General features: G+C 36.6%; 1 protein-coding gene across 1 annotated transcript in view; it reads left to right on the forward strand.

Moving 5' to 3' along the window:
• The window catches only part of GPATCH2 (G-patch domain containing 2), a 124801-nt gene that overhangs the window by 107919 nt on the left and 4280 nt on the right, over positions 1-12602 (forward strand). The window contains exon 9 of the mRNA XM_009646831.2: positions 3885-3967. Coding sequence (XP_009645126.2) covers positions 3885-3967 — 83 coding nt within the window. The remainder of the gene's footprint in view (positions 1-3884; positions 3968-12602) is intronic.

Consider the following 12602-nt stretch of genomic DNA (forward strand, 5'->3'; position numbering starts at 1 on the left):
GGTTTTTGGGTTTGGTTTGTGGTTGTTTTTTTTTAACACATGGGATGATCGTGATTACAGAATCATGTAAGAAACCAGAGAGATAGAACTCATATTCAGGCTATCTGCTGTCCCACACCCAGTTTATATTGTATTACCCTTCTCAGTGGCTTGGACCAGTGTACTTCTAACTTCAGTAGCAGCAGAGGTGGTAACTACTAGTGAATTGTGAACCACTTTGTGTGCTCAGTCGCTCAGAAGGCGGACTGCAATTAAAGCAGTGCAGCTGTAGGTTCCCCTACAGAACAGACGTTTCTTTGGGGAATGTAACCAAATGGTCCATTGACTGCAAAGATCAGGGTAGATAAAGATCTGACATAGCCTATTACAAATGTCTTGGAGAGGTGAATGTGTGTAGCTGCATTAAAGGCACTCGTCAAAAATATTTGCGCATTGAGCTACGAAAATTACAGAAAAAGGTTGTGTTACGTAGGCATGGATAGAAATGTTTGGGGAGTTGAAAGAGACAATTCTAGGCATACTACCATAGTAAGGGCAATCACCTTGAAGAACGAAATGGTAGGGAGACTGCAGCTATTTAAAAAGGAGATAAAATTTCTGAGTGAGGGAATGTTTGTCACAAGAATGCATAGATGCTTGTGAATTACTTTACATGTCATTGCTTCTATAAAAGTATTTGCTGTGTCAAAACTACTTTGTATTGTGTTTATTATTTATTATTTCCATACCTTTTTTGTTGTTACTGCCTTTCCCAGTCTGTCTTCATTTTTGAGGCTCTTATTTACCACGTAGAATGGAGAGTGAGCAAGATGAAAACTGAATAAAAATTGACAGCGGCTTTTCCAGTGGTTTTGTTTAATACGTTGAGGCATGAGACAACAACAACAAAAATTCTTGGCATGCTAGTGTAAGTTCACACCAGCCTGGCTTTTGCAGCCCTCTTCTTTCCCTCTGCCACAACTTTGCCGCTGCTGTGACACTTGCAGGCCTGCTTGGCCGTGGTGCAGCTGATGCCCTGTCCATGCTCATATTTTTCGTATTGACAGTGAGTGTTCTTGCCAAACGCCAGGGACCATAGTCACATCTGTTTGTCTCCCAAGCTTGTCTGAGGCTGCTTGGGAACACTTTGTGTCCAGAGGGCAGCTTTAACTAGGCCTAATACTCTGAAAAGCCTCTATTTGTAAATGCATACAATGAGGCGACAAGTTCCTGTTGTCTTTCCTTAAAAATTATTCCATTTGACACTGCTTGCTCCAGTCCCTGTCACCAGCACGTCAAAAGCCAAGTTTTCAGGCAAGGTGGTCTTAACAAGTTTTATTTTTTCCCTGATAAAATGCCTAGCTTCCCTCCAGAGCACTATTTATAAATGATAGCTGGAAGCAAGCTAGGGGTAAGTAGAGAGAAGTCAGGCAAATGGCTTTCTTCCCTTCTGTAATCCGCGCTCTTCTGATTTAATGCTAAGAAACATAATGCTGAACTTAGCCTGATTGAGGGTCAGAGTTCTCCCTACTTTATAATACCCCCATTACAAGCATTTCAAAATGTACTGTGCAGCTTCAGAATCATGCTTCATTTTGTCTAACCTGCCAGTTCCAGAGCAGTGATAGTTCTTGTCTGTTCCTCTTAAAGTAAAAAAAAAAAATAAAAAAATAAAAAAATCTTTTTGTTTTGCTGTGATCTACACTGACAGTGCAAGAATCGCCACTTAGCTTAATGTTTGATGTTAGTGGCCATAAAACCAGGTTTGACAAAGCTTAATTGGTGCTCTAGCGTATTGTTATTTATTTGTGGTGTACAGAATTTTCAACGGCAACAAAGAAATACCCACTCTCACCTTGGCTGGTGATGGGGTGGTTGTGCTCGGCAAAGGCGAATGATTCATTTATGCTGAAGGAACAAGGCTGCCTTTCAGACGTTCATTGATTTTAAATTAAAAAGTAACTGCTATGTTCTACATGAAGGGTGACAACAATAACAAAGTAGTCCTTACTTAGTGTTATTTGTTGCAACTCCATTCGGCGTGCCTGGAGGAAAAGTGGGGAGACCCCAGTACCATAATCTTACAGATCAATAATCTAGATATCTCAATGTAGTGTAACAGATAATCAATTCTGGGTAAAATAACTCAAATGCTGCTAGCTGTTAGTGCTGTGGCTCAGGTCCTCAGGTTCAATTGCCTGGCTTTATTAATTTTTATCTTTCATCCTACTTGTATTCCTGGCGACTTTCTCCCTTTTTCATTCAGAAGAGAAAACAGAGAGTTGCGTACTGTTTAACATATAATTTACCACACATCTTATTCTGGGTGTTTATTATCAATGTTATACACATCTCTTAAATATTTTTCTCTAACGATTGTTTCCCCATATTGTATTTAAATATTCATTTTCTTTATTGTACAATCAGTTATGAAAGAGTTGTGTTTCCAAACTTAGAACTGAAATTTATCACCCTGTTAATATACTAGTTCAGCCATGTTCAGCTTCTGGACGTTAAGATAGGATGCAATTTCAACTTAGAATTGCAAGGAAAATGTCTGTTTTGAAACAGAGAGAATTAAATAAATGTTGAAACAAGGGTTCACTAGGTGAAGCTAGAGTGCACCTCTGTGTGAAACTTAAATTTCTTAGAATACTTTACTATTTTAAAAAAAATCACTGTAGTACTTGTTAATTTACTGTATCTTTTTAGAAGTAGTATGTAGGGGATTATACATTGTCATCTCTTTCATCAAGGCATTGTTGTCACTCTTTTACATTATTGAGCAGATCTGAGGTCTCTCAGCATTCTATGACCATTTGTTATTCATTTAGAAGCAGCACAGCTTTAAAAAGATTATAAATGCAGTAAAGGGTAAGTCATATATCCACACTGAGACCAGATCCCGTGAGTGGCAGAGTGTTACTATGCTACAGTAGACTATCAGGTGCAATTCTCAGCTTGTAATTTTAGCAAAAGTCACTACACTACTGCGGTAAGTGTCACACTTCTCAGTAACATTTATGGAGATGTACTAAAATTGTGGTGTTTAGAATTTACCGCTTCCCCCCTCTTCTGTTCTAGTTCTTTCAAAAAAAAATGCTGGCTACATATATTCCATTCTACAGGCACTGTACATTACTTTAAGAAAATTAATAACTATAATAGTCCTTCAAGGTTATATTCCAAAATTCAATATTTGTAAATTCCAAATGTACCCTTTTTAGTGGTATCTGACTTCTAATAGCTGGCTTTAATGCAACAAGATTTGCTGTTTTCCATCCTCTGCAGCTCCACCAATTTTCCAGTCTCCAAGTATAAGCTTATAATTGTTTAATGAGCGTACCAGATTCTGTACTTCTGTTACCATTCTCACAACTTGCCAATGAATTAGAAGAGGACAAATTGGTGTGCTACAGGTTTATTTTACATACCTTTGAAGAGTTTACTGTTTCATGTTTTCTCATTCATTCTTCATCTTACCTTAAAAAAATTGATAATACTTTTCATGTAATAAATGTTGTTCTGACAGTCAGGCGTTACTAGCCAATTGATAACCTACCAACAGTATTGTGATCTGCTTAGATAATTAATCTTAGCTATTTTCCTGTCAGGACCAACAGTGTTTTTGTTTTATGTTGAGCTAGAAAGATTGCCAGTTTTGAAAATTAAAAAGCATTCCCTTTATATTATTCATTCCAGTAACAATTTATGATGCTGCATTTAGATACTGAGCGCTTGTCAACAAACATAATTATGCTTCGATATAAACAAGATCAGTGGCTTGACTATGCAGCTTCATCTTGGTTGAGAATGTTTTGATATAGGTTCAGATTATACAAGCTGTGTATTTATGTGGTGGTTTTCTTCCTTTGTTAATAGTTTTCTCCTATAATTACTTGCAGGCAAACCAGTGTACATTTAGGATCATTGTGCATGGGAGACATCAAACGGAGAAGGAAAGCTGCTCCCCTGCCAGGACCCACAGGTAACCAATTTCCCTGGGACAGAACACAAAACACAAGATGTTAAATCTCTGAATTCAAAGCAGTAGGTCACTGACCTGAGGAAATGCTCAATAAATTCAGTAACTTTCTGTATAACTTCAGATACGTACTATCCTTATTTATTAGTAGAGATTAAGAAATAAATAGGCTCTCTTAATTCTCCTTCAAACATTTCCAATTTTTAGTCCTTTGCAGAGTGGCACTTCCTTAAAGAGAATAAATCTTTTTTCATATACTGAGAATCATAGACAGTAAAGATTACTGCTTATGGTTGTTCAAGCATTACAAGGTAGTAGGCATGAGGTATCTTTTTTCTGTAAGGAATGCATGTGAATACTATAAATACCCTGCAAAATAGAGTATGTGAATTCTTGGGCAAACAATTGAAAATGTGGAGGTAAGACTGTGAAATGCAGCTTTAAAATTAGTGCTGTAGATTAAATAGGAAGCACTTGCAAGCACATTTCTGAAAGATTTTTACAGATGCGAGGTCACAACCATTGGATACATTTTGCTGATGTCACAGCTGTGAAATGACTTTTTCAATACTTAGCAGTGATTTATAGGACTCTCATCAGTTTGTTGTATTAATTATACATGTGCATTCTGGAAGGATTAAATTGTGCGTGTATTAAAAAGCCTGTGTGAGGCTTTTTATATATTGCTAATATGGAAATCTGGGTTGCATGTCCTAGTCATATATCAATTACTATAGCAACATATGCGACGCATAGGGTTCTTCAAATATATTCCAAATAGATGCCTTTAGAGAAGCCTAATATTTGTATTCCAACTGAATTCCCCCTCCTGAAACTTCTTTGTTTCAAACCTCAGTGGCAGAAACAGACCAGGAATAATATTAAAAATGTTATTAAAGCACCTTAGTGGCAGCAGTATGGAAAAAGAGAATGGATGGGTCAGCTTCTAAGACTCTGAACATATGTGAAGTGAGAAAGAAAAATACTTAATGGCTGAAGAGAGAATAATATAATTATTTCTACAAGGTGATTTTCACTTCACAACTTTCAAGTACTAGAGGATGTCATATTGTACTGAGAGGGTATGAAGTATCATGAAATTCATTTTATTATTCATTTTACCTTGGGCTTTCAGTGTTCAGTATTTTATTTTACAAGCTGGCTCCTCTGCGTAACTTTGCAAAGCTAATATTTTCATACTAAGGCAAATATATTATGTGATCATTCAATGTTACGTATCTATATATTCACAATTTTAGAGATTGTTTTGCCCTGAGAATTTGCCTTTACATGGAGAGTGACAGAATAAGGGTGGATAAAGGTATCATATGAGGTACCTTTTAACTAACGGGTGGTTTTTCCTCTTCAAGTTCAAGGTAATCTTTTCAATTTTGTTCTGGGCAGGAGGACTGAGAATTTTTTCTGTGGTCTTATAAAAGTTTTTTTTTCTGCATTTCGTCATTGTAAACTTTTGAGCAAGTAGAAACTTTGGTAAATTTTGAGTAAACTTTTACATATGTGCAGATAATATATAAGATTTTATAAATTATTACAGTTTTCTCAAAGGCTAACCTTCCCACAGCTAAATTATTCTTTATCTATCACACGCCTTGTTTGTTTATCTTTGTCAGTATTTCATACCATTTTATGAAAGAAACAAGGTTTCCTTTTAGATTGGAAGTACATTTGGAAATTTAGATTAAAATGAAAAATTTTGATTATTCTCTTTTCAGTGGATTTTTTTTTAGCTAAGATAAAGGAATAGAAGGATTAGATTTTATGTAGAAGAATCTGTAAACTTTTTTCTTGAAAGAAAGAAGGGACATAAGTTGCATATTTACATGAACAAAAGCTGGAAATTAAAAGAAGCATTCTGCTAATAATTGTCCATATTTAACCTCACAGTAAAAGCTGAAAGGCTGTCTGTAAATGAGTCATGAACTGCAAAAGTTTTCTTGAGCTCTATGTTCTGCAAATTGGCAAAGTTTCACCCAATATGAGCCAATCCACTGAAAAAAGTATTTTCAAAATTGTCACCTGCATTTTTGAATAAACTGCATTGGTAAATGAATTCTTGTAGCACTCTCCACAGTGTTGAAAATGGTCATTTTATATATTTAGGTTGAGTAGTACTGAAGAGAATGACTGGTTATCCTAATGAAGTATCAGAATATGTTCTCTGGTTTCGAGTCTCACAAGGGTAGCACCTGCTACTTTCAGGCACCTTACAAAGCTGTAGACTTCTGTAGCAAGCAGTGTTATTGGTTAAACATTTATTAATTGTGACAAGAACACCCAATTTATTTCAGTACTCCAGCTTATTTACTGCTCTTTCACCTTTGTATTTTGTATTGAAAAAGTAAAATGAATATTGATAGAGTTAGGTATTGATTTCTAAATTTATAGCCTGTTCTCAGCCTGGAGTCAAAGTCACATACCAATAGGTTTGTGTTTATTAGTAACAAAGGATGTAGATTTACTTGTACAGCAATGAGAAACTATTGAAGCAAGAAAGTTTGAGCAGCATGGAGCATTTTCCAGTTTCAAAAATGTCATTTGTAAAGGTGAAGAAAAGCTGTGTTGAAAAGCAGTGAAGAAGATGGGAGATAATATAGGTAGGGATTGTTAGGAGCTGACAGTACTGACACAGGAGTGTCCTATTCTGCCTTTTTTACTGAGAGAAATTCTCTGCGTCGTGGTTGCTTGATATAGCCCCAGCTGTGTGTTACTGACCCTAGACAGTTAATTAGTTTATCAACTAAAAAAAGATACTAGTAAAAATTGTTTACTACTTATGATTTCTAGTAAGAATTAGGTGCTGTACATTACAAGTATGTACTTTTTTGCACAGCTTCTTCTATGAAGCCAATATTATTTCAGTGATTCTAGTGAGACTGGGGACCAACCAGGTCATTCTCAATGACTTTATGCTTTCCTTGACTACCTGAGTGGTAGAGCTCTTTCATACGACACCGTGACATATTTCATTGTAGCAATACAGTTCCCTCGAGTTTGTATAAAAACCTCCTAGACAAGCTAATACATTATCATGGAAATAGCTCTAACAAACTGGGTCCAGTATTAATGAAAATAATAACAAAAAAAAAAAACCAAAAAAAAAAAGATTTTGTATGCAAGAGAAAGGATGTTTTCTGCAAAGTATTGTTACGACCTGAAACACATATATTGGTAATGTTTACAGTAATTTCAGTCTTAGATTACCTATTTTAAGTCTCATATCAAACCAGTAGATGCTACAGAATGTTAGACGCCATGTTCATACACTGAATATACATTTACCCCGGTTCCTTTCCTATTCTATCTATTCTGTCTACTTCTGTACAAGCTGGTTTTTTTCTCAGTCAGCTCCTGTTAAATTCCCAAGACCTTTTAAATTTTTCCTTTTTTTTTAATAAGAAACCTCTACATCTTAAATATAGGAAAACATCAAATTCTGCTTCACATCTGCAGGATGTTAATAACAAGTTACAGAATATGGAATGTTTGATTCAGAACAAAAAAAAAAGTTTTACTTGTGCGCCTTTTAAATAGCCATTTAGTTCTATTTGAAAACAATCTTTTTGCTCTGATGTCTACATACCACGGTTTACAGTTTGGAGCAATGGTGAAAATCTGCAAAAACTAATTTTAAAGAGAGAAAGCTATTTTGCAGTTAAAATACAGAGAATGTGCATATAAAATATATAAATTATGGTGTATGTTATGGGCACTTTAATACTTACATTTTGCAAAAGCAAATTTCAGGTGTCGTTTTCTTTATCTAGTTGGCACGTTGCATGTTACACTTCAGGCTGGTACTGACTGAAACAACCAAGTTAAAAGTCTCATTTTAAAGAATGTGTTTTAATGAAAAATATGACACATTCTTAATTACGGCAGAAATACCGAGCACTGCTATAATGCCATCATGACTCACTTTAACAAGGTAATCAAAAGGGTACATGTTTTCATTCCTTTTTAAAAATTGCCAACAGAACAGCTAAGCAAACTATTTTGCTGATGCTTAATATGTCAGTGATTAAAAATCAGACCTGAATATCTGCAGTACCAAAATGATGATTTGAAAAAGATTGTGATTACACTGTGATAACAGAGGTGGCTGAGGCTAAGTCTGTGGTGAAGGTCAACTTAGTGAGATAGTTGCAGAGAAAGGGTAGACTTTTGCGTACTTGGATGAACGGGCAGTAAATTTCCAAAACTCTAGACAAACTACTATATGCCTTCTTTCTTTTTAGCTTGATTCACTGCTTTTCTATCTACTAAATGTACAATTCCATAGACAGAAATCCCTTTTAACAGGACAATATACCGTTGGCATGTGTTGTGAACACTTTCCCCTTAGTGCGTTGCGCTATTTCTTGTCCTTAGTCTATCAAAGTCCTTTCTGGTGTACACAATATGTCTGCTTAATTGTCTGGCCTATGGATATTCTTCTTTTTTTTGGTTGGCTTCTGCAGCAGATTAAATTTTAGGGACTTCTTTCTGTTTCTTTTTTTCTCCTACTATATTGTCTCACTAAATCGGTTCAAAAATTAAAAGATCGCTGAGCACCATCCAGTATTGGAAACTGCTGTCCCTTCAGAGCAAAAGACTTTTCATGTTGAGCTTCAGGTCATTGGTTCATGCAGGCCCCTTACATATAAACACCAGAGTAATGAGGAGAGTTTGGTAACAAAGTTCAGAAGATCCACAATGCAACAAGAACCAAGCTTATACTGAGAATTTGCTGATGGATTTCTTGTGATCTAGAGAGAAGACAATATTCTTCAGGCTGTACACACAGCCAATATAAAGTCAAGAAGAAACCTTCAGGTTGATAGAGGAAGACTGTACCTGTCTCTTCTAAATGCCATCATCTTCTGAAATGTGGAAGGTTCAAAAATAATTCCCCAAATTACTCTGGGAGTCTTTCCTAAGGTAGCTGTTTCTTTCTGGTTGTGGAAAGCATTCAAATTGCCTCCACTGGGAGTTGGACACTGATCCTTATGGATCCCTTCCAACTTGAGATATTCTATGATTCTATGGATTTTTTGGACTTCGTTTTCAAGAATCATAAACCAGCTTAACAGAGGGTGTCACCAATGAGAGCATCCTTCATATATAAGAAATTTCTGCTCAAAAAAAGACCAAACTGGGCTTTTTTTCAAGTTCCAAAGGTATTTCTCATTAGACAGTTGTACACTTGAGGAATAGCTTTCCATAAAATGGAGAGGTGTCGGTAGGGAGACTCATCCTGCAGGTCAGTTATGTGCTCTGCAAGTTCTGCTCGTTCTCTACCAGCTACCATAATAAAGTGGTTCCCTACAGAGAGGAGCTGCCTCCATTTTAGTTGCAGTTTGTTAGAACCATCACCTTTTTTCAGATAGGCTGATGTCCACCGTGCAGTTTTCCTAGAACTCAACCAATAAAAGCAGTACCTGATGTTTCTGTCAGTCTGCCTTAGGGTGGTAATACCAAAGGACTTCCGTTGAGCAGAGAAGGTTTGGGAGTTAAAATGTGCAAGGAGGAAATACATGTGGTTTTTCCCCAGTCAACATAATTTCCTATCCCAGCTCTCCACAACAGCCTCTTTGTTGATGGTGACTAGTTTGTCTTTCTCCCAAGGGAATAGGGAGCACTGCTGCAAATAGGCCCTGCTATTGATTATGCAAAAATCACTTTTCCTAAAAGTTTGTTAGCATGTAATTTACTTTTTGAATAAGGAAGGAGGCCTGTGCATAAAACTGATAGCTTTATGAAGAAGGTTTTTGCCACTTCAGAGGAATAAAAAGAACTGCTTAAGTTTGAGAAAATATTTTCATAATGTGAGAATATAAAATTCATTGATCGGGTTTCCAGTGCAGGCAAGTTTGGATTTCTATTTTCTATATATATATATCTAAAATCTTTGTGATTGGTGGAGAAGTTTCTGATAAAAGCTGTTGTAGATACCTGTTATACTTTGGATTTCATGAAGAAATTTTTTGCTTTTGAGTTCCACTACAATGAGAGGAAATTCTGATTTTTTTGATTGTAAGTGAAGTTTACCTTTCAACCTATTTATTGACACTGCCAATGCTAATGTAATAACTAAGATTTACATTCTGATGCCTTCATTACTGATAGAGGGATCACAGTGAGCATTGTTCGTGTAAATAAATAGGCAAATGGTTATTAAGCCCGTAGCAAACTATATGCAGATGTGTTTGCCTAGTTTTAATGAACCAATCTTCATTTTTAAATTAAGACAATTAACAGAAGACAATACTCCAACCATATAGGCACAGAACAGGCGACAGAAGTGGAACTTCATCTCCAGCATCCTGGCAATCCATCCCAACTTGCGTTAGGGTCAGGTAGAGCTACCATAATGTGCATAGTCTTAATATCCGTTTAATCCTCAGTCTTTCTGCTTAAATGAGCAATAATCATGCTGTCCATTTTGAGAGTATTACTGTGATTTAAATCCTTTCCCTGTGGGTCTCAGTGTAAGGTTACAAGTCTTTTTGTAAAAGTCAGGGAAAGCTTATCAGAAGGGAGCAATTTTGACGTGTTTCGACAAGTTTGAGCAGAACTTTGGTATGTCCCCCAGTGAGAACACTTCTTCCAAAATGCCATCCTGTGACAGTCTTTCTGTCAGCATAGACAAGGCGTAAAACTGACCCGCTTTGGACCCAAGGGAAAGGACAGTCTTGGGTATTCAAGAGATTCCCCTTGCAGAGGGATAAATGAGAATCTAGTAATTCCAACTCTTCCCAACCAATTTTAGTAGTAGTCAAGACTTGAATGGGCAAGAAGTTACACTTTGCACACAGTGTAGTCCAATAAAGCATGGAAGGAGAAGAGCACCTACAAATCCAGCTGCAAGTGATCTACGATACTGGATGACCAGCTGAAGCAAAAGTTCAGTGTCTCAGTTTTCATCAGTGTGTGGATTTATGTTTATATATTCAGGAGGGTTGAAAATGGATTTATATCTAGGGTCTGTGCTGCAAGAAAGAATGCGTTTACCCATGCTGCAATTACGCGACTGTTCCTTGAATACCCCTTGCAACAGGGCAGTAGGAATGAAACTGGAGCAGTGGAGGCATTAACAAAACTCTACTGTGGATACTGGGTAAATATGGAGGTTTCCAACACCTACTGAAGTTATGGCTCTGTCCTCTCTGCTATTTTTATCTCTCTGCTCGCTAGAATAAAATACAGCGCAAGCAGACTCACCTGAACTATAGTCTTTCTAAAGGTTATTCTTTAGACACAGTCTTAGATAGCTCAGTGTGAGGGATATATAAAAGTGTGGTATAAAAATGCGATTTCAGATATTTAGCTAAATAATATGGTATTTTCATAATTGGGGTTTTGTTTAGATATACAGCCATCATATATTGAATTTTGAAAACCACTGCAGGTACTGATTTTAAAAATCACAGTATGGCTGTCAGCTACGCTGATGATGCTGACTGCACAATTATCCAAAACAGTTCTAAGAATATAAACATTTAGGCAGTCTGATTCCCATTTTGCTACTTAGAGAGAGCTGGCATAAGAAGATACGCTACAGCAACGTATTATTCTGATTACATTCCGTGTAAAATTGTCTTATGTATCAGGATCAGTCCCTGCTGTTCTGAGCTCATCTGCCTAGTGAGGAGTTCGAAAAGGAAAAGAATAGATGGAATATTAAATGCTTTCAGAAAATGAGGGGGAAAGTGCACTAGCTTTTAAAGTGAAGCAGCATGTATCATTTCTCCTTCCATTGGCTGTTTATCCAATATCAATACAACACTTTAGGAGCCAAATTACTAAACAAGCTGCCAATTAGGCTTGCAGTCAGCTGGATAGATTAGTGGCTAAGAGAGGCAGATACAAGATTTTCATCTCTTGAGCCAATTACGCAAGTGAATTACCATCCACAATGCTTCTTGGGAAGATTTGAGGTAGAAAGACTGACTCTGCTGTGATAGACATAAGTGAGATCCAGGGTAGGGGGTAAGGGTTAGCAGGCCATGTATTGCAAAAATTACCCAAGCAAAGAGAGATCCTTCTAGGAAAGGATTTAAAGGATTTAAGGCTGCTGGGAGCGATAGAAGAGGAAATAATAGTTGTGGTACACTCTGCAAAGGCATCGCTGTTCTGCTCACAAGTCTTAATCATATAAAAGAAAGATGAAAGGCCAAGACTATATTTATATACAGTGTCATTTTCTCAGAACTGTTTAAAAACCCATTTTCTTAACATCAAAAATAGTTTGGTGGCCAGAGATGAAATTACTTCAATATGCCTTCATTTGTTTCTTACAACTGGGGAGGATGTGACGAGGGGGAGGGGGGCAACAACACCAAAAACTAGACCCACCAACATTTTCTTAAATAAGGGTTATTTAAGGGATTGAACCTAGCTGTATTCTGATTTTATTCACCCCAGCATAAACCAAACATGCTTGATGTTAGTCTTATCCAGCAATTGGACCATACAAATAAATATTGTCACAGTAGTGGTTTATGGGGTCACACTTCCTTTATTATTCTATAATAAATAACTTAATTGGTGAGCTTTTAATTTTTTTCAGAAACATTTTGCAAATAAAATGGATGTGTCAGATCAAATGTGCATAGGCTTATTTGTACTGAAGATGATG

The sequence above is a fragment of the Egretta garzetta genome, unplaced genomic scaffold (genome assembly GCF_000687185.1).
Source record: "Egretta garzetta isolate BGI_Z169 unplaced genomic scaffold, ASM68718v1 scaffold339, whole genome shotgun sequence".
Classification (NCBI taxonomy): domain Eukaryota; kingdom Metazoa; phylum Chordata; class Aves; order Pelecaniformes; family Ardeidae; genus Egretta; species Egretta garzetta.